The following is a 27,941-nucleotide window of genomic DNA, read 5'->3' as shown; positions in this document are numbered from 1 at the left end:
AGCTGGGGAGCTCCCAAGCATTCTCTGTGACATAAAACAAAAGCCTGGAATGCAGCTGTAAGTGTGTCCCCAGCACAGTGACTGCTGAGTGATGCCCTGTGATTTTTTTAACTTGAATTACAGATGGCTCCCTCCAAAAGGATCCCGAGAGTCTGGGAGGCCAAACTGTTGTCTCCAGATAAGCCTAGGAGACCTTCTGTTACTTCCTACACATGCTATCATTCAGCCCAGGGAGATCCCAAGGGATTTCTACCCCATTTCAGTAGATTCTCAAGCCAGATTGGCCCTTAGTCCCCAAAACTAGTTCCAAATTGCAGGGAACCACAAGGCTAACCTAACCCGATGACTTCCTCTCAGTTGGGTGACTGTACCATTAATTATTCTTTGTTTCTCACATCCTCAGTCTTTCCCACTCCACTGACTTTTTCCCCCAAGCCTATGAACATACTCAAGCCTATGAACATATCCCGTTTAACAAGAGATACTAAGCTGCCCTCTCATCTCCTTACCTTCTTGTATGAATTCCTTGACAGAACGGCCTGTATTCCCTGGCTCTACCTCTCAGCTCCCTCTATCCCTTAATTACTCTAGTCCATCTGCTTCAGCTCCCTTTATACCACTCAGCTACAACTAATCCACAAGTAACCAGCCACCTTGTCACAGCCGTTTTGAAGACCTTTGCTCATTATCTTGACCTCCAAATGTGTTTCTTCTCTTACCTTCTGTATCAATGAGATTTTCATCCAACCATCTGTCTAATCTTGAAAGCTGTATAATCTTTCATTTCTCCTTCACCCTATATATCAAATCTCAGACCTATAAGCCCTGGATTCTGTCTGCACATTGTCTTTTTCATCCATATGTTCCCCACACATCACATGGCCTAAGCTCAGTCTCTGAACACCTCTTGTGTGGCCTGCTCCAACAACTGATAACTCACCTCTCCCTCTCCCTCCCCTCCTCCGTGTCCTCTCCCCTCCCACTATGTTCCACAAGGCTCCCTCCCAGCTTAATTACAGTTTCTTGAACAGGAAAGAAAAAAGCAGAAGCACAGTTAGCCCTGAGGGACTGGCACATTTCCCTAAGTAAACCCATAGGAACCAAATGCAACAGCAAATGTACTGTGACTTGCTGGCCCAAAAGATAAATTAAAATTTTCTTAGTACTGCAAATGAAGTCCTCTGGGATGAGGCTCCAATCCAGCTCACTTGTTCTCACTGTGCCCCCACCTCCAGATAACTCAGATGTGTGCACTCCCCACGATCCACCCCCACCCCCATAACTCATAAGTGCACACTCCCTGTGATCAACTCCCCCCTTCCCCCAACACACCAGACAACTCACGTGAGCATGAGCACTCCTGCGATCAACTCAGCACTTCCAGTGCTCCAGTCGGTACCACCTGTGCTCTAGCCAGTACCACTGCCTCTGGGTGCCAAGGTGCCTCACTTCTTTCCCGCCATGCAGACACTTCCTGTGGTGTTTCCAGGCCCCATTCAAATGTCATCTCCTGTGACATTTTTGACATTTTGACAACTTTTGCTGCTCCATCAGCAGAGCTATCATTTCCTTCAGCACTTCTGCACAACTCGGGATGCACGCCCTCCTAGCACGTAGTGCCCATTTGCATCATGTACTTGTGACTGTGAGGTCTCCCTTGCAAGAACCAAATATAGTGCTCAGCCTGTGGGCAAAGCTCAATAAACAAACACCTTTCAATGGTTAGGGCTGACCCAAGTAAAGAGAGATGCTTTTGCCCTGCAGAGGCCTTACACCTGTTGCCTACACTAAACACAATGGAGCAGTAGGATTTATTGAGATGTCAATCTGTACTTTCTTCCTGCTGCTAACGCTATCAGCATTTTTCCTGCTCCCTCCCACGAAGGTAAACAACTGTATGTGTGGAGTTCTGGACTCCTTGGCCAAATCTCATGGAGATTTTTAATGGTCTTGAGTACGGCAGGGTCTTAAATGGAAGTTGCAAGGTATCCGTGAAAGTTTCCATTTAGACCGTGGTTTGTAGAAGAAAGCCAATGTCAAAAAGGAATAGAAATGGATATTCTTGAAGTCCAAGAAAAGACTGAGTGTAGGGGATTGTACTCTCAGAAACCCACACCTCATTCCCTCTGTGCCTGCATAAGTGGTGGGAGGCACCACTCCAGAAAGCCTACAGTGAATGGACACTATGCACCAGAGTGGCCAGTGGTGTAAGCAGCTGGGAGTGTCATCTGACTTGGCCTTGATGCTGTCCTAGTCTTAAGCCACAGCATATCAGACTGTGCAAGTGTCATGATGGAGCTGACTATGGACAGCAGACTGGGCACTATATCAAATTTGTGACACTGCATTAGCCTGGGATTCTTACATGAGCCCAGGGAATGGACAAAGTTACTCTAGTAATGATTGAGATTGAATTTTCCCTCCAGCTAGGCAACTAACTCAATGTAATTTAGAGAAATACAGGAATGTGACCTAAAACAATGATAATATTGCAATCTAAAATTAATACCTACTACACAGCATTCATTCAAATCCCCAGGAAAATTACAAGAACACTCAGAACGTCCTCAAAACAGCTTCGGAACAAAACATTGGCTCATTCTTTTTATTTATTTTGAGAGGCACCTGGGAGGCTCAGTCGGTTAAGTATCTGACTTCAGCTCAGTTCATGATCCCACAGTTCGTGGGTTTGAGCCCCACATTGGGCTCTGTGCTGACAGATCAGAGCCTGGAGCCTTCTTCCGATTCTCTGTCTCCCTCTCTCTCTGTCCCTCCCCTGCTTTTGCTCTGTCTCTCTCTCCCCCAAAAATAAATAAACAAAAAAAATTTATTTAAAGTTTATTTATTTTGAGAGAGAGTGAGAGCATGCGTGTGAGAGCAGGGGAGGGTCACAGAGAGGGGGAAAGAGAGAATCCCAAGCAGGCTCCATGTTGCCATGGTATTGAATATGCCATGGTATTGAAGCTAGTCGGATGGGTCGTGGGGCTTTATCCCATGAACTGTAAGATCATGACCTGAGTCATTTTGTTGTTGTTATTTTTCATTGGCCCTTCTTTCTTACCAGGATGCTATTACACAGGCAATAAAATTTTCTTGCACATATATATCTGTTTAAAACTGCTAGAAACTCTTCTTTTGATATGTGCCACGACAGGCATCTTCAAATCATACTGGTCCACAAAGGCAAAGGCAGAAACAAGCCAGGGGGACCAGTAATTCCAGTTTTGCAAGGTACAAGGAAGTAAGGAAAAAGCAGACGTCTGGGAAAGCACAGTTCTCAAGCCTAACCACAAGGTGGCAGAGTGACCCTGTACACCAGAAGTATGCTGTCAAAGTCCATGTATACCAGTTTGGAAACCTAGGATGCTGGAGAATCAGGGAGATAGTTAATATAAGATAGTTTGAAAGCCTGATTCTAGAGAACCTTCCTGAAAAGATATTTATCTTCATATTATGATTATTCCCATTCTTTAAGTGTATTTATTTATTTTGAGAGAGAAGAGCATGGGCAGCAGAGGGGCAGAAACAGAAGGAGAGAATACCAAACAGGCTCAGCACTGTCAGTGCAGAACCCGATGCTGGGCTCAAACTCATGAACTGTGAGATCATGACCAGAGCCGAAATCAAGAATCAGTCACGGAGCTGACTGAACCACCCAGGCACCCCTAATATTCCCATTTTATAGAGGCAGACCCTCCATGAGCCTTACAATGAGGCCTGAGTATCTTTCAGATGTAGGGCCCCCTGGCTCAGGATCAGCATGCCATGTTCAATGGAGGATCAACACCTGTAAAGAGGTCTGGCCTTGCTTGCTAGCAAAAAGTTACAACTGAACAGGGTCTAATCGGAAACCCCCTGAATCCCAAGGCTCTGACAGAGCCTCTGAAAAGGAAAAGAGGCAAAACAAGCTCAATGTCAAACATTTCATCAAAGGCAGGATCAATGGCCTCAGTATTGGGCATGACTGAGGGGAACATTTCAACTGCACATGACCCCATGCCTTCAAACCTCTTCCCTCCCTCGTGTCAGCATGGGTGAGTGCACTTCCTGCAAGGGGAGACTGGAAAATCAACAGACAAGAAAATTGCCATGAATTCATGAGATAAAATAAACATTTAATTGGATATTGATTTGACAGTACAAAAAAAAGTCTTCAAATAAATTTAGAAAATCCTAATGAAAGAAATAAGGACAGACATAAATAAACGAGGATATATGTTACCTGTGACTGAGTGGCTAAAAATAATCTTATTTCCCTGGCACCCTCACATAATTCTGAAAGCTTTCATATACTCTGTAGTAAAATCCCTTTTTTCTCAAAGTAGGTGAGAAGATTCTATTGCCTGCAATAAAAACCCTGGTTATTACAGAAGACAGGGAAACAAATGGGATTTCTTACTCTATTGCAAAAAAGGAAGAAAGAAAGAAAGAAAGAAAGAAAGAAAGAAAGAAAGAAAGAACAACCAACAGGAGGAAGAGGAAAAAATGAGAGGGTGCAGAAGGAAAGGCGAAAGGGTTTTAACATGGGCATATCTAACATTCCATTTTAAGCTTGTTTGTGTTCCTGGGATACAAACTTCTTCACTGCCCCCAAACAACCACCAACCTGCAGTTTTTACACATCCAAATGTCTTTCAAGTGAATGGATTATACGTGTCTGCATTAATTATGAAAAATGGATTCAGTTCCTCATCTGGGTCAGTGCAATATAGACACAAGAGCCCGCCATCAGCTGTCAAACCGCACTACCAAGAGATACTGAGAAGCAGGAATCAAAAGCTGGAAGAAACTGTGATAGGTCAAGGCTCAGGAATTCAATTTCTTTGACCTGAATGAAGAAGGATGTGGGAGTCAAGAACTGGAGCTGGCCTCTGAGTTACATAAGAAGTGGCTTCTAGCCCAGTGGTTCTCAAACTTGGCCTGTGTCAGAACCACCTGTAAGTGATTAAGGCAGATTGCTGAGCTCCACACGCTCCCCAGTCAAAAGGTCTGGAGGGAAACCTGACCACACATTTCTAGCAAGTTCCAGGGGATGCTAATGCTCTGGTCCAGTGACCAGAGTTTGCAAAACAGTGTTTTAGACCCCCAAAAGTAGATCTCACTAACCTGGGGAGGATGATAAATTGGGAGAGATAGAATGCATGTCTGTGAGTCAGGCTGAGAAAATTTTTGTCAGATTATCTACAGCTTGAAATTTATTTTTGTAGAAAAGTTTTGCTAGATTTTGTCATCAATGCACTGCCAGTGCACAAGTTGGTACAATCTTTTTGGAGGAAAGTTTGGCAACATCAAATTATCAAATGAGCACATCCTTTGATTCAGCAGTTCCACACCTGGGAGTAAATAATGAGACAGTATTAAATGATAAATTCAGTTATATTCATGGCACTATTTTTCTAATTACAGTAAAACCTTGGATTGACAGTAACTTGTTCTGTGAGTGTTCTGCAAGATGAGCAAACATTCCTAATAAATTTTAACTTGATAAACGAGGGATGCCTTGCGATACGAGTGGTACATGACACAAAATGTCACATGATCACAACTGAGCCAATAGTTCTCTCTCTCTCTGTTTCTCTCTCACTGTAGGATTGTGGGTGTTTGTCTCCCATGCTCAGATGCTCGATCTCAGGCTGCAGTGTTTGGCAAATATCACTGATTTTTCAGAACGTTGGAAGGTGCCCACAACTGGCACTAGTGTATTTTTGTCACTTCAAAGCACCTATGGACAGTCCTTTGCTTTTCCACCCAAGAGTAAGCTTAGGAATGCTTTGCTTCATTCTAGGTCAGGCTGCCTGCAGATATAGACCCTTTCTTCTGCTGCCTTATTGCCAGTTACATTAAATACAGTATATGACACAGTTTATTAATACCGTAGTCAACATCCGTACGAGCATATACAATGGCCCCCATGCAGAAAAAGACTCCATTGAGCCAACAGATAGCAATGATTCCATTAGTGATATTGAAAGTCATCCTACACAATAACCCTCCTCTTTCTTGTCTCCTTCACACCAGCCACAAAGGTTTTCAAAGGTAAGTGCACGTTAACTTGTTTATTTTTCTTTATAATTTGTATTTTGTTATTTTATATTATATTACAGTATTGTAATCATTTTTATATGAATGTTTTGAAGTTGTGGAACAAATCATCTGAGTTTCCATCATTTTTTACAGGGAAATTCACTTCGCTATACAAGTGCTTTGGATTATAAGCATGTTTCTAGAATGAATTATGCTCACAAACCAAGGTTTTGCTGTATTAAAAACCACTAATGTCCACTAAAAGGTGATTGTTGGGGCACCTGGTTAAACTCAGTCGGTTAAGCATCTGACTTTATTTCAGGTCATGATCTCACAGTTCATGAGTTCAAGCCCCGCATCAGGCTCTGTGCTGACAACTCAGAGCCTGAAGCCTGTTTCAGATTGTGTCTCCCTCTCTCTCTGCCCCTCACCCACTCATAATCTGTCTCTCTCTCTCAAAAATAAATAAAACATTAAAAAAAAGGTGATTGTTAAATTATAAACTAATCATCTTCCATGAGACAACATTCACTATGTACTATAAAGTGAAAAGCTGGGTCCGTGTTGTACTTATTACTGCACTTACTCAGTCCTATTCCAAGTGTCAATCCATTAACTGATTTTTAACACCAGTGAAGACATAAATCACACTTCCTCCTTCACTAAAAATCATTTCTGATAGCAAATAACGTAACAACTTCTCTTAATCTCAGTATCTTCACATGCTAAATGGAGATAAAAATCAGGATTTATTAAAGGTAGGTTTCTTTAAGGCCTTCCAGAAACAAAAACAAATGCTTTGAAAATAGAAAGACATCACCAGACACATGCCCACTTTTACAGAGATGCTAGGATATATGCTATCATATTAATACAGCAAATACCATACAGCAAATACTGCTTTTTCAAATAATAGGTAATTGCAATATAGCAATGTGTTTAATAAATCATTTCGAAGGAAAAAAGTGAGCACCAAAGAGTATTTATATGCCAATACAACTGGATGTATGGATGAGTGATCTACCTCAAATGTGAATTCAGGACTCTGGCCACAGTATACAGAACTGATATGGATGTGCCCTTCTGACTACAAGCACACAGAATTCCAGAAAAAAAATACAACTGAAACACTAAAGGTAATTACACAGGTGAGCTCCAAAATGCAAATGTTCCACAGATTCCAAAAACCAAAGAAAATCAAAGCCAGAGCCTCAGCAATGCACTTGGCTTTAATCTCAGATTTAGGGGCAGTGAGTCTATACAAGGAAGAACTGGTATTGAACCTCCATCCACACCTCCCTGGCCAGAGTGAAGTCCAACACATTAAGGAACTCTTGCAAGTGAAAAATAAGACTGTACAAAGCCTGCTTACTCGCCGAAAGAAAGAGCAAAGATGTTTGATTAGTGCCCTAGACCTTGAGTCTTAAAAAACCAAATCACCCATGAGAACTAGAAATCCTAAGCTTACACAAAGCAGAGGGTGTAAGTTTTCTTCTACATTCACAGCTTAAGAACCTCAGATGAATAGTTAATATAAAAAGTGATGCAAGACCACTAAAATCCCTAGGGGTTTAGTAAACGTGACATGAAAATCTCTGTCCTCAGAGACTCTTTTACAGCTCAGGGTTTATGGGAAACTCTCACTAAAGATGAGTTAGCAAAATTAATATCAAAGACCACATAAAGAAATAAGTCACCATCAGGGTTAATCAGCAGACACCAAAATGGACATTTCAAGAAGTGGAAACTATAGATGAATATAATAGACTAGAAGATAATAATGTTTTAAGATAACTTAGATAACATATTGCAGGAATAAGATACTATGGGAAAAGAGAATTTTTTCAAGTAACCAAATGTTCATGAAAATTACCATCACTGGAATGAAAAACCCTCGATAGGTTAAATAGCAGAGTAGACATGGCTGAAGTGGAGAATAAATCTGAAGGAATTATAAAAGAGGGAGAGAGAGAGAGAGAAAGAATATGGGTATGACTGGATGGGTAGTTGACAGGCATGAAACACATAAAGCTTCAGTGTGTATCAGTCCAACAAGGTTTAAGAAAGAAGAGAGAGATTGAGGAAGAACTTAACACTCAAAGATAATAACAAAGAACTTTCCAGAATTAGAGACATGAGCATTAAGATTAAAATGTCTTGAACAAAATAAAAATAAATTACCCAAAAATACTTTAAATTTAGGTATAAATCCAACAAAATATGTACAAGATCTATGTGAGAAAAACTACAAAGTTCTCATGAATTAACAAATGCAGACATACTCCACGTTCATGGGTAAGAAGACTCAATAATGTCAAGATATCAGGTCTTCCCAACATGATCTGTAGATTCAGTGCAATTTTAACAACAATCCCAGCAAGTTGGGGTGCCTAAGTGGCTCAGTCGATTAAGAGTCTGACTTTGTCTCAGGTCATGATCTCTCAATTTGTGAGTTCTAGTCCTGTGTCAGGCTCTGTGCTGACAGCTCAGAGACTGGAGCCTGCTTCAGATTCTGTGTCTCCCTCTCTCTCTGCACCGCCCCCCACTCGCGCGCTCTCTCTCTCTCTCTCTCTCTGAAAAATAAACATTAAATTTTTTTTTTCAAAAAAGATCTGAGCAAGTTAAATAACTTAATGATGTTGACAAATGATTGTAAAGTTTATATGGAGAGGCCAAAGACCCAGATTAGCCAACACAATATTGAAGAAGAACAAAGTTGGAGACTTTAAGACTTACTGTAAAGCTACAGTAATCTAACAGTGTGGTATCAGTGAGAGAGGAGATAAAGACATCAATTGAACAGAATAAAGAGCCCAGAAATAGACACCCTTAAGTAGAGTCAATTGATCTTTCATGAAGGAGCAAAGGCAACACAATGGAGCAAAGACCGTCTCTTCAACAAACGGTGCTGTAACAACTAGACATTCACATGCAAAAAAAAAAAAAAAAAAAAAAAAAAAAATGTAGAGACAGACCTTATATCCTTCACAAAAATTAACTCAAAATGGATCACAGACCAAAACATAAAATTCAAAACACTAAAACTCCTAGAAGATAGCATAGGAGAAAACTTACATGACCTTGGGTATGATGATTTTATTTTAGATACAACGGCAAAGACAGGATTTGTGATATAATTGATAATCTAGACTTGATTAAAATTAAAAATGTCTGCTCTGTGAAAAACAAGGTCAAGGGAATTGGAAGACAAGGAAAACACTGGGAGAAAAAAATATTTGCAAGAAACACATTTATAAAGATAAAGGACTAGTGTCCAAAGTATAAAAGAACCCTTAAAACTCAAAAACAAGAAAACAAACCCAATTTAAAAATATCCAGATAGCAAATAAGCATATGAAAAGATGCATATCTTTATAGCATAGCATATCTCATCAGGGAAATGTAAATTAAAACAATGAGATACCACTACACAGCTCTGAGAATGACCAAAATCTGGAATACTGACAATAGCAAGGCAAAGATGTGGAGCAGGAGGAACTCTCATTCATTGCTCGCAGGGACGTAAAATGGTACGACCACTCTGGAAGACAGTATGGTGGTTTCTTACTGTACTAAACACACTCTTATCATACAATCCAGCAATTGTGCTTCTTGATATTTACTCATATAAGTTGAAAACTTAGGTCCACACAAAAATGTGTATAGCAGCTTTATGCATAACTGCCAAAACTTGGAAGCAACCAAATTGTATTTACTAGTGAATGGATAAATCAACTGTGATACATCCAAATAATGGAATATTATTCAGCACTAAAAAGAAATAAGCTATCAAGTCATGAAAAGACACGCAGGAAACTTAAATACGTATTTCTAAGTGAGTGAAGCCAATCTGAAAAGACCACACACTGTATGATTCCAACTATATGACATTCTGGAAAAGCAAAATTGCAAAAACATCAGTGGTTGCTGGGGGCTGGGGATGAACAGGCAGAACACAGAGAATTTGAGGGGCAGTGAAAATGCTCTGTATGAAATAACGGTGGGTACATGTCATTATAAATTTGTCCAAACCCACAGAATGTGTAGCACCAAGAGTGAATTCTAATGTAAACTATGGACTTTGGATGATTATGATGTATCTTTGTTAAAAAAAAAAAAAAAAACTACCATGCTGGTAGATAATGTTGATATTGGGGGAGACTATGTATATATGGGGGCAGAGAGTACACAGGAAATCCTTCTACCTCTCAATTTTGTTGTGAATCTAAAAAAAAGGCTAAAAAAATTGACATGTATTCATATAATGAAACTGAAACTGAAAAGAACTCTTAAAATCAATCAAAGGGGAAAGATAACGTATCTAAAAGTAAATTATTTTTTATATGAATTTTTTAATGTTTATTTATTTTTGAGAGAGAGAGCATGCACACAAGTGGGGGAGGGGCAGAGAGAGAGGGGAGACACTGAATCTGAAGCAGGCTCCAGGGTCTGAGCTGTCAGCACAGAGCCTGATGTGGGGCTTAAACTCACAAACCATCAGATCATGACCTGAGCTGAGGCTGGATGCTTAACTGACTGAGCCACCCAGGCGCCCCTAAAAAAGTAAATTATAAATTACATTTCTCATCAATAATAGATGCCAACGAACTAAAACATAACATATTAAAATGTTGAGGAGACTTCCATTTGGGGGCAAGATGAAATAAATGTAAAAAAAAAAAAAAAAAAAAAGCTGTAAGAAAAGTCCAGTCTCTGTAGATCAGGAGTTCTCAACCTTGGCATTATTGATATTTCAGACTAGACAATACCTTTTTGTCCATGGTGGTGGTAGGGGTGTTCTATGTACCGTAGCATATTTAGCAGTAACTCTGACCTCTACCCACTAGATACCAGTAACAATTTCCCACTTATGACAGCAAAAAATATCTTCAGATACTGTCAAAAGTCACCTGTAGGGCCAACCATCCCCAACTGAAATCTGTTCTCTCTAGCCAAAGGACTTGGAAGAAGATAGCCCTAAAGGACAGAACCTCTTTTGTTTTCTTTTCCTTTTCTTGAGAGAGAGGGGGAGAGCACAAGCAAGTGGGAGGAGTAGTGGGAGGGAGAGAAGGAGGGAGGGAGGGAGGGGGAGAGGAAGAGAGGGAGGGGGAGAGAGAGAGAGAGAGGGAAGGAGGAAAGAGAGAGGGAAGGAGGGAAGAGAGAGGGAGAGAGGGAGGGAAGGAGAGGAGAGGGAGAGAGGGGGGAGTGGGAGGGAGGGGGAGATAGAGACAGGGAGGGAAGGAGAGAGGGAGAGAGAAAATATTAAGCAGGCTCCACACCAAGCATGGAGTCCAACCCTGGGCTTGACCCCATGACCCTGAGGATCATGACTTGAGCCAAAATCAAGAGTCGGACACTCAGATGACTAAGCCACCCACAGAACCTCCTTTAATATACTTAGTCTGCTCTAAGCAAACACCATGAAAGAGCCAGCTCCCTCTGCCTCCTCACCCAGCACTGTGGAGACCGAGGGGAGGAGCCCGCTGCCCATCCCCACCCCACACTAACAAAGCACAGGCCACACTCCTCCTCCTCCTCCCAGAGTGTGCTGCACACAGGGTGGGTGGAGCCTCGTTGACCATCCCTGCTCTGCACTAAGTAACCTCGGGAAAGAGGCAGCGGCCCTCCCTCGCTTCACTGGCACAGTGACCACAGAGGCCACAGACCATGAAAGAGAGCACTATCAACCACCACACTGTAGCAAGGGAAGGATAGCAAAGCGACAGCACCCTACCTCATCTCAGCCGGGGAAGGGAGGGCAAAGATTACAGAGAAGAGGGAACTAGACAGAGTAAACCCTGAAATCTGTGTAGGAAGTCCTGAGCACACCCCTGAATGCTCCATGCACAAAATCAGCCTTGACACAGGAAAGTTTGGACAACTGAACTACGACGGTGAGCAACAGAATACACAGACACAACATTCATTGGCCACAGGGTGAAGAGGTCACTGCTCCTTATGTACCCTCTGCCAATTCTGATGAGCAGTCAAGAAAAGGAAAATGAAAAGACAAATACAGTATTAGCATTATTGTGAAAGTAGTTTTGACCTCACCGACCCTCTGAAGTCTCAGGGATCTCCCCCACCTTGGCTGCTAGGTCCACACTTTGAGAACTACTGAAGCAAAGAAGGGAATCCAAGAAAAAGAAAAGTCTCGCAGTAGAGAAACAGAATTTGGCAACCATGTGAGTGGTCACTCTATGCAAGGCACCATGTTTATTCAGTAGAGTGACAAAATTGAAGAAATATACCTAAAAGTAGATCTGTCCCTCAAAGAACATATAGACTAGCAAGAGGTAAAAAAAAAAAAAAGGGGGGGGGGACCTTAAAAGGTAGAGATAAAATGAGCAACAGATTCTGTTGAGAATCTATTGGACAGTTGCATCTATTGGAGAGTCTGTAAATACTCCAAAGACAAAACAGCCTGTGATTTGGGGCACAATGTGGGAGAAATCCCTTTTAAGAAAATAATTTCAGACTCCTCCCTTCTATTCATTTTATATAGGCTCATTTTATCAGGTACAAATGTAAATGTTTGTCTCCAGGATCCAACTCAATTTATTAAAAGTAGGATAGTCTTATTTTGATTACAAGTAATGGCCATGATTACATTTCTTTTATGATAGAATAGCTTTCAGGCAGTAAGTAGCAACCAAAAAATCAAGATGCTGAGAGTTTCAAGAAAGGGACATGCAACAAAAATCAACATTTGCCACTGAAAAAAACCTCTGCAGGGTCGTCCCATACTCTAAACTCAGAGTCAATTTTAAAGCAAGAATTTAGCTTGCAGTTGGTTGTTGCACACAGCAATATTGTCAGCAGTCAGGATCCGTCCAGTGTCTGGGTATCTGCCCTCCTCTGAGTCAAAAACAGTAGTTGGAGATGGATAAAATCATTTACAAGAATGCAACACAGATAGACACTTAAACGTTGAATAACCTCCTACCCTCTTAGAATGCTTCCCACATTAACAAGGCACCTTAATAAAATCCATTTACCCCCATGACAAAACAGCTTCTCTTTGATAGTGTTCTCATCCCCCTTAGTTTTCTCACTCTGGGACCTTCACCGACCTTCAACCCTAATTTCATATCTCTGTCCTTTACTTCCTTCGTTTGTTAACTTTTCCAAAAATGAGACATTTTGAGCGTTTCGATTTTTAAAATTTTAACAGTTTTCATGAAATTAATTCACACAGCATACAGTCTTCTGCTCCCCTCAGCAGCATCCCATTCAGACACAACCTCCTCAGTAACTCCACTCCAAGACCAAATAGTACCCTTCCTGGCTCTACCATCATTCCTCCAGCACAAAACGTCTCTGGTAGGAGGGAGGAAAACAATTTCTTTTCTGAGAGGGGCAATTATAATTTCAGGCTTTACCACCCCAATGTTATCTAAAGTTTTAAAGAGGATGGGGTGCCTGGGTGGCTCAGTCAGTTAAGTGTCCAATTTCGGCTCAGGTCATGATCTCTCAGTTTGTGAGTTCGAACCCCGCGTCAGGCTCTATGCTGGCAGCTCAGAGCCTGGAGCCTGCTTCGGATTCTGTGTCTCCCTCTCTCTGTGCCCCTCCCCTGCTCACATACATACACACACACACTCTCACTCTCTCTCTCTCTCTCTCAAAAATAAACATTAAAAAAATAATAATGAAATGAAAAGGGATGTGATACTCCAAGCAAAAAGCTAATTGAAGGAGATGCTTAAAGTTTCACAGGGAATATGGCAGATGGACTCTAAGATGGTCTCCAACTGTCCCCACCTCCTGGTACTCACACCCCTGAGTGCAGGCAGAATCTGTAAGTTGCTTCTAACCAATAAAATATGTCAATGGTGATGAGATGTCACTTCCATGATTCTATTACTTAAGATTTTAATACCTGTCTTGCTAGAAGACTCCCTCCCTTGCTAGCTCTGATAAAGCAAGTGGACATACTAAGGAGGTTCGTGTATTACAGACCTAAGAGTGGCCTCCAGCTGATGAGAAATGGAGATCCTCAGTCCATGAGCCTGCAAGGGTCTGAGTCCTGCCAACACGTGATACAGGAATAGTAGGCCAATGTAAGGCTGGAAGTAGATCCTTCCCTAATCAAGCCTCAGGCTTTCAGATGAGAACCTAGCCCTGCCTGACACCTTAAATGCAGCCTTGCAGACTCCCAACTCCCAGAAGCCCCACCCAGACTCCTGACTTAAAAGAGCTGTGAGATGGATGTATTGTTTTAAGGCAGTAAGTTTGTGATAATTTGTTATACAGCAATAGATAACAAATAAAGGGGGAGCACAATGAAAAACAATATATAACTATAATTATATTGTAATTATCATCACTAAAATCTAACAATTGATTTTATGCTAATAGACCAGTCAAGGAGAACATTATAATGTGCCTCTAAAAAGTCTGAGGATAAGATGGTAGAGTCTGAGAGGTGAAGGACTATCCTCTAGTTTCTGACAATGGAGAAGCAGGGGAAGGCTGTTAAAGGCAGCCTAGCTGCGGAGGCCTCTACAAACCTAAGGTTGACAGAGCCAGTGTGGTTCAGCCAAAGTTCAAAGGAAAATGAAAGGGAAGGAAAAAAAAAAAAAAAACAGATTGGCTCATAGGGAGAGTTAGAGCATGGGCTGCAATGCAAGAGAAACAGGGAATATCAAGATGGACAGTGGAAGGGTCCCCCAGAGTAGAAGTATGAGACAGAGAAAGGCTACTCTTAGAACCTGGATGTCCAAGATCAGGAGCAGCAGAGACATGAGGCGGATGAGGTCATTATGGACCTTATTAGAAGATTACACCCTTTTAAAGCTCGATAATGGGAAAACCGAAATTTCCTCAGGCTTATCGACATCATTGGACAGGCTTTTTTTTTTTTTTTTTTTCAACGTTTATTTATTTTTGGGACAGAGAGAGACAGAACATGAACGGGGGAGGGGCAGAGAGAGAGGGAGACACAGAATCGGAAACAGGCTCCAGGCTCTGAGCCATCAGCCCAGAGCCTGACGCGGGGCTCCAACTCCCGGACCGCGAGATCGTGACCTGGCTGAAGTCGGACGCTTAACCGACTGCGCCACCCAGGCGCCCCTGGACAGGCTTTTATAAGACTCCAGAGCCAGCAGGTATCAAACCCTGGGGAGACACCCTGAAACAGCATCCACTCAGTATGACAGCCACCTATCGGCCATGCCCAAGTGAGGGGCAAAACTACAAAGCCCAAAGGGGTCACCAGAGGCAAGTCAGCAGAGAGGACCCCGGAGCCCTCTTGGATCTCCCATACAAGAGATAGCTGTTGTGGCACCTGTGAGAGCCCATCACTGAACTCTCCTGAAGTTATTAAAAAGTGTATGTGTGCACATGTACCACATGCCCACATGCTCCCCAAAATGCTGCAAGCACACTTGTGCAAAATGATAAGCCTTGGGAAAGAAAACACCATGATTGAATACTTTATTTTAAATCTAAGCTCTCTACCTTTGGGTGATTTCTCCTAGACTCTCTTCTGTAGAGTCTTACATTTCTAAAGGTAATTTAGTTTTCATTTTTTATTTGTCACAAAGAAAAATGGAATCAGTGACCAGGGACTCCATTTCTAAAGGACAGATTATTCCTGTAACATGAGGCACATGCTATGGGAATCTTATAGAGGATAAGGAGACATTTAATGCCTACTATGTTCACCACCTCATTTAATTTTTGCAACTTCTCAAAGTGGAGTAAGACAAAGCTCTGGGAAGTTAAACAGTTTACCTGAGGTTGCCCAGGCAGTGAGTGTCAGGTCCAGAGGTCAGAACTTGGGCTTTTCTGAAACTAAGCCTGTACCTTCTTCCACCACCACACCGAGTTCATCAACGTTTTCAATTATCTATTGAGCTAAGTCAATTGAAAATCTAATTTGAGTGGTTAATAGATTATAATTAAAATAGTACATAGGGCACCTGGGTGGTTCAGTCAGTTAAGCGTCCGACTTCAGCTCAGGTCATGATCTCACGGCTCGTGAGTTAGAGCCCCACGTTGGGCTCTGTGCTAACAGCTCAGAGCCTGAAGCCTGCCTCGGATTCTGTCTCCCTCTCTCTCTCTACCCCTCCCCCGCTCATGCTCTGTCTCTCTCTGTCTCAAAAATAAATAAACACTACAAAAGTTAAAAAAATAAAATGAAATAGTACATAAATATATTAGTACGTAAGCCAGGGTAATTTTCACATAGGGTGGATAAAATCATTTTATGTCACTTAACCTTCATTTCACTGTAAATCAAACTATAAAATGTGGCCTATTACATTCCTAAAATTAGAACTCTCAGGAATACTATACTCTTATTTTCTAAGAAAATCTATTGTAAATGGTACGTATGCATAAACTTAAACTGCCTAAAATCCGATGTGCATAATCTGTAACTGGGAGTATAATATCTGTGTATAAGAATTTTATTTGCAATATATACTTTAGATATCTCCTTAGTTTATTAGAAAGAACTGTCAGTGAGTTTTACCATCATTTTAATATATACATAATCACTGTTAAATGGCATAATGGGCATCTTTTTATAAACCCATAAGAGTTAAATAATAGTTTATAACTAAATAACATCCTAGTGACCTAAAAGAACAAATGTCATCCAAATCTACCACATGCAGGAAGAGGCTTATTCCTCCCAAGAGACCTAGCCCATTTCTATACAAAACATTAGAGACTCAGTTCAGCAAGAAAAGGCTTCTCTGGGCTTACCAAATCAAAGTTGCCATACTGAACTTAAAACATATGGAATTCTCCTCATTCAGTATGACGTTAGCCATTCTGACTTTCAGAATGTTTCAATAGGGTAACATCAAATAGGTAAATCAGTCTAGAATAGGGTCTTCATGCCTATCTTCATGTTTTCTTCAAGTTTAATTCTTGGTTTAAAAACAGGAGGATGAGGAGGGGGGCCTGGGTGCTCAGTCAGTTAAGTGTTCAACTTCAGCTCAGGTCATGATCTCGCAGTTCATGGGTTGGAGCCCCGTGTTGGGCTCTGTGCTGACAGCTTGAAGCCTGGAGCCTGCTTCAGATTCTGTCTCTCTCTCTCTCTCTGTCCCTCCACTGCTCTCTCTCTCTCTCAAAAATAAATAAACATTTTAAAAAATTAAGAAACAAAAACAAAATCAGGAGGAGGAGTTTGGAAAACACAACAAGAACAACCAGCTTCTCAGATCCTTTTTTCTACACCATTTATAATTACCAGGTTTAGTAAGCTTTTCAAACTTAAAACAAGTGTACAACCCATATATGTCAAACTGATACATTTCTCAGAACTCTGGTTACTATTCTGTAACAATAACAATATCCAAATGTTATCCTTTCTTACTGCAGAATTGTTACTTTTCCTAAGTGCACTAGCAGTGTGGGCGTTATGGGAGGGGAAAAGTGTACACCGAGGCACACTGAGGCATCAGTGGCTAAAGTGACATGATTTCTTGAGTTTTAAGTTTTTGTTTATGTGAGAGAGAGAGCACGTGCAAGCCGGAGAGAGGCAGAGAGAGAGAGAGAGAGAATCTCAACATAGTGCTTGATCCCATGAACCTTGAGGTCATGTCCTGAGCCAAAATGAAGAGTAGTCTCTCAACCAACTAAGCCACCCAAGTACCCCTTGAATTTGCTTTTAAAATACCTCCTCCCAAAAAAGTAGTGGGGAGACAGATGCAACAAATTGCCAAAAAAATAATGATTGCATGCAGGTTTATTACACCATTCTCTCTTCTTTTTCATGTATATAAATTTTCTATAATAAACAGTCTTGTTAAGGTTATGATATAAAACCAAAATTAGGAGTTCAGAATTCAGTCTTTCAACACGATTTCAAAAAGTAAACTCAATGGTACTAGACCATACTGCCTAGAACCAGCATTGCCATTTGTAAGTTGTCAGGGTTTTTTTCTCTCTTTTTTTAACAGAAGATTTGCAAGAATAGTACAAAGCACTCCTAGATTTCCCAAATGTTAAAAATTTGTCATGTGCCCTTTACCTTTTTTGTATAACACACATATACATATAAACGCACACACATGTGCATATTTTTCTCCTAAACCTTTTGAGATTTGGTTGCAGACATTATGTCCCCTTACCAGTAAATACTTCAGTTTCCCCTAAGAATGAGCTCATTCCCTTCCAAACTACAATAAAAATAGCATATTTAAGGAAGTTAACTTTACTATAAGACTATTATTCAATATACAAACTGTATTAAAATTTCACCAATTATCACAATATTGTCCTTTGTAACACTTTTTCCTAGTTTAGGATCTGATCCAAGATCATCCATAGCATTTGTCGCTTTCGTCTCCTTCAATCTGGAATAGTGTCTCAGCCATTTTTCATGCTATAGACTTTCGTGAAATGTCTCTGGATTTGGGTTTGTCTGATATTTCCTCTTGCTTAGAACCAGATTATACATTTTTGGCACAAGTACTCTCAGTGCTTCATACCAGGAAGCACAGGATATCAGTTTGCCCCATTACCAGTGATATTAACTTTGATTATTTGGATAGGGTGGTGAACCCCCAGGTTTCTCTACTATAAAATTACCATCTTCTCTTTGCAATTAATAAGTCCCCTGTGGGGAAATTCTCCGAGGATGTAAATATTCTGGTCTTTGAGTTTTCACACAATAGTTTGGCATCCATGGGTGATTCTTGCAGGAGTCAATTGTTACTGTGATGGTTGCAAAGGAGTAATTTTCCAACTTTTAGTTGGTCTATACTTTTTAATTGCCATTATTTGTAAGTTTTTAAAAATAATCCTTAGAATTGGAAATCATTTTACTCAAGAACAAATCCATTTTCACTCAAAGTCAAGCGATTTTCTTTTAAATCCGAAATATGCTAAATCCTGAACAGCTCAAGTAACTGTCTCCAGAAGCTCCAGCCTTCACCTGCTAAGGCCCTGCATTTGATTTTTCCTCTCCCTGCTCTCTCTTCCTTCTATCCTGGGCACTGGCACAGAATGGAAATTGCTGCTGGGGTAGGTAGATGGCGAAAAAAACAAACTACGAGTTACTGACCAAAAGTAGAAGGGAGGGAATGGCCACTGGCCGAGGTCACCTGTGGGTAGCAACAATCAGCTTGTGAATGGACCAACAAAAATGGCACAAGTTCAACCAGTAAACCAGGAGCAACCAGATGGGGACCAGATGTTTCCCTTATGAAGCCAAATGTTAAATGTCCATCAACAACAGCCACAAAGACCCATCCACTTGAGACTTGCCTGAGATTTCTGGGGTGTAATATAATTACATATTCCCAACAATGCCCCAACATGCCTAGCTGTTCCTCAGAAACTATTCTCATAAACAGATAGCAATGACTTCAATAATAAAGACTCATAAGGAGAAATATCAGTAATGAAACAAATGACATAAATGGAAAAAAAAGAAAAAAAATACTTCACTGGGATTTGGAAATGGAAAATAATCTGGAGCACTTGTTAATGAGGCAATCGAGAAACATCGTTCAAATACCTAAGTACCACCACTTTATATAATAACTGGGCTGTTCATGCTAACAGCATTTTTTTCCTGCTAGTCTCTTCTCCTTTTTTCCTATTACAATTCCTCCCACTTTCTTCAATGTTTTAAAGATCATATAACCTGAATTATACAAATAAAAATATGAATAGCCCAGGGGAATTTAGTTTGAAGATCACAAGTTCCGTACCATTTCATGACAACTCACTGAACACAAAGCTGAGGTCCTCTGATTCTCCATTCCTCCTTGGGAATTGGCCCTTAGCATGTTGTCTGGACATAAGGATATTTTCGTTCTATTTGTTACCTTCTTTTTTTGTGAAGGTTATAAGTTGCCAGGCAAATATTTTTAAAGTATCTCTGTTTTTTATATCCATTTACATACCACATTCATAAAGAAGGTCCTTCTGGATTCCTTCCAGAAATTACTGGAGTAGAGCATTGAGATTTTGCCTGGCTTTAGAACCAATATTTCTCTCAAGGGGAAATTTCCTGGGGGAGAAAAACGGGGAGAGCAATCAGCTATAGCCCTAAGGCAGCACTGTGCCCAGGTCTGATATCTTAATGAGGCCATGTCCTCACTGCCCAGTGACAGGACAGGACTGCCTAAGAAGTGACTGTCACTCTATATGCAGACCTGCCTCTCACCTGCAGAGGTAGGGAGGACAGGAAGCACAGGAGCCTCAACATCAACTGGAACTTGTTAGAAATGTCAACTTTCCAGCAGCAATCCAGAGTTACTATATTGGAAACTTAGGAGTGGAGCCCAGCAATCTGTTTTAACAAGGCTTCCAGGTCAATAAAATACACATTTAAGTCTGAAACTTACATGAAAGAAAGAAAGAAAGAAAGAAAGAAAGAAAGAAAGAAAGAAAGAAAGAAAGAAGGAAGGAAGGAAGGAAGGAAGGAAGGAAGGAAGGAAGGAAGGAAGGAAGGAAGAGATGTGCCTGGGTGGATCAGTCGGTTAAGTGACCTACTCTTGATTTTGGCTCAGGTCATGATCTCACAGTTCATAGGATCAAGTCACATGTAGGACTCTGTGCTGACAGTGGAGAGCCTACTTGGGATTCTCTGTCTCCCTCTCTTTCTGCCCCTTCCCCACTCACACACTCTCTCTCCCTCTCAAAATAAATAAATAAACGTTTTAAAAATGTTAAAAGATAGATGGTAGATAGGTACCAGAGGGTTTTTGTTTTTGTTTTTGTTCTTTAAGCTCTTAGGGTAATTCTAATACACAGCCAGGCTGAGAACTCTGTCTGGGAGGAGCCCTGGACTCTAGTTTCTGGACCACTTTCACGCTAACTATAAGAGGACTATGGGACTTGAAGCTGTAAACATAGTCAAGATGTAGGGAGAATTTTTCAAGACACTGGCTGAGAATACCTCCCTTCTCTTCGTTTCCACAGCAGAGACGTGTTGTAAGTCACTCACATCACTTCTGAATAAGAACAAAGACAAACTAATTATCCTCTACACCCTGGAAACTTTTCAGATTTCCAGCTCCATCCCAGTTGAGAATAAACAGATTTCAGACTGTGCCTAAAAATCAGCTCATGAGGTAATCTGGTTAAATATTATAATTTTTCCATAAACAAAATCAATGGAATAAAGTTTGATTCTTCAGAAGAGTTGAAAATACCATGTAAGGAAGTAGAAGAAACATTTATCTAAATAAATTGGGACAGAAGCAAGGCCAACTTTTTTCCAGAATACCAAATGTATCTTCTTTGCCCAAAATATAGGAAATGAATAATAGAACACTATCATACTGCATTTGTGTGATGCACAAATGCCTATAGATACATCAAGCTCCTTTGTTTTTCTTAAGAAACACAAGAATAAGGCCAAATGTAATTATCTTTTTCTTTGTTGAGTCTTACTTTGTTTACAAAAGCCTAAATCCATAATTTCTTTCCCTAGACCAAAAAAAAAAAAAAAAAAAAAAAAGGGAAAGAAAAAAAAAGTTATAAATGAGGAGAGAAAAGGGGAAGCTTGGCCCAGATTAGCTGATTTTATTATAAAAACATGACTAGATTTTTATTTAAAAAAGGAGGAAATGATGTTGGTATCTCCACACATATAAAATGATGGTAAAGAGAGCAGGCAACCACCCTTTACTGAGGACCAATTGTGTGCCCATCACTATCCAAAAGATATTTTAGCCTTTATCATGACTTTAAAGATAAAGAAACGGAGAGGTGCCTGGGTGGCTCAAGTCGGTCAAGTGTCCCACTCTTGATTTTGGCTAAAGTCATGATCTCACAGTTTGTGAGATCAAGCCCCTCATAGGGCCCTGAGCTGACAGTGTGGAGCCAGCTTGGGATTCTCTCTCTCCCCCCCCCCACTCCTCTCTCAAAATAAATAAATATTAAAAAAAAGAAACCGAGGATATTTGCATGGTCGCACTACTAGTAAATATTGTAAGTTTAAAATACTGTTTGGCTACAAAAACCTACACACTCTGTACTATAACAAAGCTGTATTCTTGGCTGGGATAACAATTTGTTTAAAACAGAAACAGGGGCACCTAGGTGGCCTAGTCGATTAAGCTTAAGCCTGGACTCTTGGCTTGGGGCTCAGGTCATGATCTCCCGGCTGGTGGGATTGAGCCCCCATGTAGGGCCCTCTCTCTCCTCTCTCTCTGCCACTCCCCCACTCACACTCACTCTCTCAAAAAAGATAAACTTAAAAAAAAGAAAGAAAAATAATAATTATTGCAGAAATGTGGACCTCCATCTTCCCATCTTTTTCCTGTCTCACACCTCAAAAATGCCTGCCAAAGCTCCTCTCTAACCAATACACCATTCATTCATTCATTCATTCATCCATTGGTTGAAGGGTTCCCTAACATGCGCGGTGTGGTAAGGGCTTCGGAGACAGCACCTCCTACAAGGTAAGTATGGGGCAGGTGTGACTGATGGTTTCACTCTGACCTCCCTTTGAGACTCTATTAATATGCATCCAGTTTCCAATACGGCTTACTTAACCAGCTTTCATAGACGTGATTCCGTTTCCAAAAGCACTGAGCCAAGAAAGCAGTGGTGCCAAGATGCTCAAAGGAGGCCAGCTCAGCGCCTTCCAACACTTCCATTCAGTAGTTTTAACCTACGTCCACGCGCTAACCTCGCTTACCGTCGGTGGTGACCAGATGCGGTCTCTGGCCGTCCCTCAGCTGCCCGCTGGGAACATGGCCCAGGTGGGGGGCCACTGGGCAGCCGACCAGTCAAGCCACCCTGATCCCCAGAAGGCAAGCGCACAAATCCAACCCAAACTCCAGGCGAACCTTGAAATGACAGCGCCAAAAGCCCGCGGCGCCTCAGTGGCAGGGATCTCCACAGGCTGGGTCTGGGCCTGGGGGCACTGCCCCCAAAGGGCTCAATGACAGGCCCCGCGGCATCGCTGTGTCCCCTCCACATCGGAGCACGCCCTTCGGCCACATCCCTCCCGGGCGGGCTGCCAGAACCACCTGCGCCTCTCAAGTCCCGCAGGCGGCAGAGGCTGATGGGCAGAGGGGCAGGGGGTCGCCCGGGGCTGAGGTGGGGGGACCCGGCCCGCTGCTCCCGCGAGACTGGCACAAAGGCAGGCGTCGGAAAGAGGAGAAGTTCCCACCCGTGGGCCCCGCGGCCTCCCACCCGGGGCCTCGGCGGCCCGAGCGCACTTACTGCCAGTCGCCATGGTCCGGCCAGGGGCTGCTGGGCGGCCGCCCGCGGCTGGGGTACCCTGAGCCGAGCCGGCCGGGCGCGCGCTCCTCGCCAGGCCCCGCGCGCTCGGGAACCGCGCCGCGCACAGCCCCTCCCGCCGCGCGCCCCCGCCGCGCCGCCCCGCGCCCCCGCCCGCCGCCGCCGGCCCCGCCGGCGCCCCGAGAGCCCAGTCCCGCGGGTCAGAGGCGGCGGAGCTCGCCCCGGAGGCTGACCCACCCCTCCCCGACTCGCAGCATCAGTCCTCCCTCCCACCTCTTCACCTCTCCCCTCCCCCAAAGACAAGGAAGGCAGCAACCTGGAAACACGCTCTTGGCCACCCACGCCAGGGTCTCCTCGCCAGGCTGCCTCGTCAGGCCGCCTTTCCCGCTATATTCCCTGCTACGTTCTTGTTTTCATGTCACCTTCACAATTTCCACCTCATCTCTGTCCAAGCTTCCTGTCCGGGGCTTGGGACCCAAGAGTCAGTGCTCAACCCCAGCTGGAAAGAGCAAAGCATGAAGAGTTGGGAGTGGGGGGGGCAACGCTTAGCCAGGTGCCGGACATCAATCCTCCCGGACAGACGAGAGGACTGCCGGGAAACCTGCTGGTAGGTTCCGGGGGTCCTGTGCCCCTTATGTTACCGTCTGTTTTGTCTCCAGTGTGAAAATAGAGGCTGGCACATAGTAGGCTCTCAGTAACTATCTGTTGGGCGGGTGGATGGACGACTGTGTGACTGGAGGCCTGCATGAGGAAATGAATGAATAAATAGCCAACTGGATGCCGACTGGATGAGCAACTGACTGACAGGTGACCACGGGCCAAACCACAGCCCAGCCAGCTGACTAAGAGTGGACGCTTGGGAAAGTGGATCAGCCAGAATGAGTGAGGCAAGCCCTTTTGTGGCCTCAGGCCATTCATGCATGCTTTGGGAGGGCTCTGAGCTGAAGCTGTCTGTGAGAGTTGTATACATCTTCTTGAAGTTCACAAACCAATTTCTGATGGACTCCTGTTATGTCAGGGACAGTGGTACATGAGAGCCTCAGACCCTTTATGTAAAGAATCAAACAGCTCAAACATGTGTTCTGAAGCACGTGGCAGGCTTCTCATGGCTTAGTCCTTCTAAATATGATCTATTTGATGCATTTGGGGATCCACATTGAACCCAATCAGTAGGGATCCCTACAGGGATCATCCCAGCCCTGGGCTAGACGCTGAGAAGACAACAGGATACGTAAGACACCATCAGAAGCCACTCTCATCTGGCTGGGAATAGCAGAGAGCAACACAGAGGAGTCCTTTCTGATCAGTCCGCAGAACACAGATGAGAAAGGCAGTGATAATCTGATCAGGTTCTACATCCAGAGCCAGTACATCTGGAGTGGGACCCAGGGGCATAAGTTTTTGTTGTTGTTGTTTGTTTTTATGTTTTGTGTGTTTAGCACAGGCAGTTCTGAGGCATACTTCTAGTTAACAAGCATGGAGATCTGGCTCATTGGTCTTTCACAGCAACCCTTTGGGGTAGGCCCCAAAGCAAAACGTCTTGAAATGGGTCAGGTGAGGAAAAGAAAAAAAGACTTAAAGATGCCCCTGGAGTTTGGAATCTATTTGAAGCTCACAAATCAGGAGATTAAGCTGGTGTGAGGGGGAAGGCCATGGATTAGGTTTGAACTCATTTGAAGGGTCGATAGAACATTCGTGAGGCTCTTTATTCATTAATTGTACCTACATTTCTAAGTCAGAAAGAGTTTGAAAAGTGAGAACTCTAAGTTCAATAAATGTTTTCTGAATGACTGACCTGTTAGATAGCATCTGTAGGAGCCAGATGAGGGATGGGAAGGGGTTGAGGAGTAAGTGGATGTCAAACAAGTGGAGACCCCAGCTGTAGGTAATTCTCCCCCAAAGTTTAGCCATGCAGGAAATAATGGGTATGGAGTGCTTCAGGGGAGGGTGGGATTGAGGTAAGACTGGGTTTTGTTTTGTTTTTTCTTTTCTAAGGTAGAGGATTTTCAGCAGGATGGGTTATTTCAGTCCACACGTTCAAGTATGTAAAAGAAAAAAAAAATGCTTGCTTTTCTAGAACTAAGTTGACTTTCTGGCTGCTGTCCCCATTCCACCTCTTGTTAGGGAGCTTGATTTTTTTAGTTGGTTCAGGGTAAACTCCATTGATTCAGGGTTTTCTCAGGCAGTTCAGTTTCTTCCCCCCACTTTTTCTGGGGGTTGCATCCACATGGGAGGAAAGAGCTGGACAGCATCAGGGATGTTAGGAGGTACCTGGCCCTCGGCACCATCTCCACACTGTAATGGGCATCTTCTGTCTGGACTGCCGAGCCCATCAGACCTCCCCAGCTGGGGACGGCCTCCAGGTGCCAGTTCCTGAGTGTACATTCACTGCTCTGTCTTCTCATCCACACCCAGAGCCTCGCCAGGGCTGACTCCTCCCCTTGAAATTTCCATTGCTGTTGTGGGGAAGTCTGTTTTGCCCATGCCATTCTGGGGTGACAGGGAAATCTATGAAGGAGTCTTGGGCCTTTTTGAATGGGCCACACAACCTCACCTTTCTTACCATCCCCTTGCCATGGTGGTGAAGGAGAACTCTGCATGGTTTGTCAACAAAGAAGACATTTAATATGATATGAGGCAAATGTCCCCATAGATCCCCAACCTATCTGGAAGTTCTTTCATCCCCCTGGGTTCTCGGCAATGGAATTTTTCTCTTAGAAGAGGAGCAGAGGGAATGGGTGTAGGATGTTTGCAACTACACTAACTGCAGAGGGTGGATTAAGCCTAGAAACACCTTATCTCCTAGAACAAGGAATCCAAAGCATCTCAACAATGTCAGTGAAGACTCAGACTCCTTCCCTCTTCCTACCTTGCCATCCTCATCTGTCAGCAGCAGGTCCTCTCACGACAAGAATACAACCACAGCACAAAACCTCACGTTCTCACATGGCATTCCAGAAGTTGGGGGATGGGGCATTCCTTCTCATCTCTTTTAATCAGGGGAGACAATCTTTGTAAAAAGCCTTTAGAAGCCTCCTCCTTCCATTCTAGCTGCACTGGGAGGCTGGGAAAGTGAGTGTCTTATCTTTAGCTTCTATGACATGAGGTGGGTTCTGTCAGCAAAGGAGAATGGGTAGGGAAGTAAGGTTGGGCACCCCATCAGTGTCTGCTGTTGTCTTCTCGCACCGCAGTAGGATCTCAGTTCCTTGCTCTCTTTTATGACACTTCCTCTCTCCAAGGCTGAGGAAATCCATCTCCTAAGGGGCTGAAAACTGTTAAAACATCCTTTATTCTTGCAAATCTGTGTGTCTTGTTCATGGACCTTAACCTCTGAAATTCAAAAGCCAAGATTCTGCCTTCTTTGGTTTTCTATACAACCTAAGATGCCCAACTCTAGTTAGACACAGGGAGACCCACATTGTAAGTGAAATTACATAACAGGAATGGAAAAAACCACACAAGTCAATAATAAGCCGGGATACTAGTACAGTGTCAAGGGAAATAAAGAAGGAGTGCTCAAGGAGGAAGGATCTAAAATATAGAGGCAGGACCTCTGGTTGAAAGAGTGCTGTCATTGCCAGTATAGGCGGAGACTTCCACCTTAGAAAGACACATTTGCAGTCTCAGAAACGTAGTTTGCAAAAAGAAGGTGATAACAAAGGGATTTGGGGTTGGAAGAGGGGGGCTGAGGGAGTTCAGTGGTGCTGTATGGTCCCCGAGTTCTCCATCACGTGAGGACGTGTGCTTTGTTACCAAGAAAGAACGAAGCAGAAGGGGGTGGAGGACTTCGAGTGGAAAGGTGGTAAGATGCTTCTGTTGGAAAGGTGAGAGGGAATCCAAGGGATGAGCAGAAGAGGCCTTCCAGCCGGCAGGGAGGGCCCTCCTGGAACTGGACCTCAGGAGCACAGGAGGAAGGCGGCCACATGTAAGCTTTCTCCACCATGGCTGCACAAGGGTGGACAATGGAAGAGGACAGGACTTGAAGGCCATAAAAGGGGAGGAATTCTGGGTCACTGTGTCCCTGAAGTAACCAGCCTCGGGGCTCAGAGGAGTTGGAGGGAAAAGAGGAGCTACAGAGGGAGTCAGGTGGGACTAGGAGAATATGGAGGAGCTCAGGACTGGGAGACACAGAGGAGGGCAGGTGAGAAGAAGCTCTGGTGGTCAGTGAAAACACCAGCACTTTGGACTGCACCTACATAGAGGGGGTCGGGATGGAGAAAGGACAGGACCCAGCAACTGCTTACAAAGGGTTTCAGCTCAGGTAATCTGTGATTATTGCCGGGCTCTTCTAACTTATTATTTGCCGTAACTGTGAGTCACATATCACCATCCACATTGCTTTGGTTCATTTCCAAAATAAGAAAGGATATATACCTCTTACACACACTGAGTGGAAATGACCATATAGTCTCTCTGACCCTTGGCCTATGACCACATCCTGTTGACTTTATTAACTCTGGCTATAAACAAGACCTCAGAACAGAGAAAGGTGAGGGGCTGTAGCCACCACGCCGAGTGGGTCTGTGTCACTGTGGAGACTCTTTGGGGTTGAGATAGCTACTGCTTTGTTTCTTTGTTAGAGTGGGTGAAAACAGAAAAATTATTCTATGATTTGTGCATGTAGCCTGTGAGCTAATGGGTATTTTATATGACAAGAGAGGAACTTTTTGTGTTCTGTAAAACTTGCCTTTGATTTTTATTCAGTCTCTGTATCTGTCCTAAGCCTCTGAACTCCCAATACTTCAGAACATGCG

The 27,941-nt window shown here is 43.0% G+C and overlaps 1 protein-coding gene across 2 annotated transcripts in view; it reads right to left on the bottom strand.

The window, feature by feature from the left end:
* SYT16 (synaptotagmin 16) overlaps positions 1 to 23,304 on the bottom strand; it is a 260,098-nt gene extending 236,794 nt beyond the window's left edge. For both annotated transcript variants that reach the window (XM_045451183.1, XM_045451184.1), the window contains exon 1: positions 23,170 to 23,304. In XM_045451183.1, coding sequence (XP_045307139.1) covers positions 23,170 to 23,182 — 13 coding nt within the window. In that variant the 5' untranslated portion in view covers positions 23,183 to 23,304. The remainder of the gene's footprint in view (positions 1 to 23,169) is intronic.
* Positions 23,305 to 27,941: the final 4,637 nt, after the last annotated feature.

Source organism: Leopardus geoffroyi, chromosome B3 (genome assembly GCF_018350155.1).
Source record: "Leopardus geoffroyi isolate Oge1 chromosome B3, O.geoffroyi_Oge1_pat1.0, whole genome shotgun sequence".
Classification (NCBI taxonomy): domain Eukaryota; kingdom Metazoa; phylum Chordata; class Mammalia; order Carnivora; family Felidae; genus Leopardus; species Leopardus geoffroyi.
Note: the sequence above shows the minus strand (reverse complement) of the source record. Positions and strands in the feature narration are given on the sequence as shown.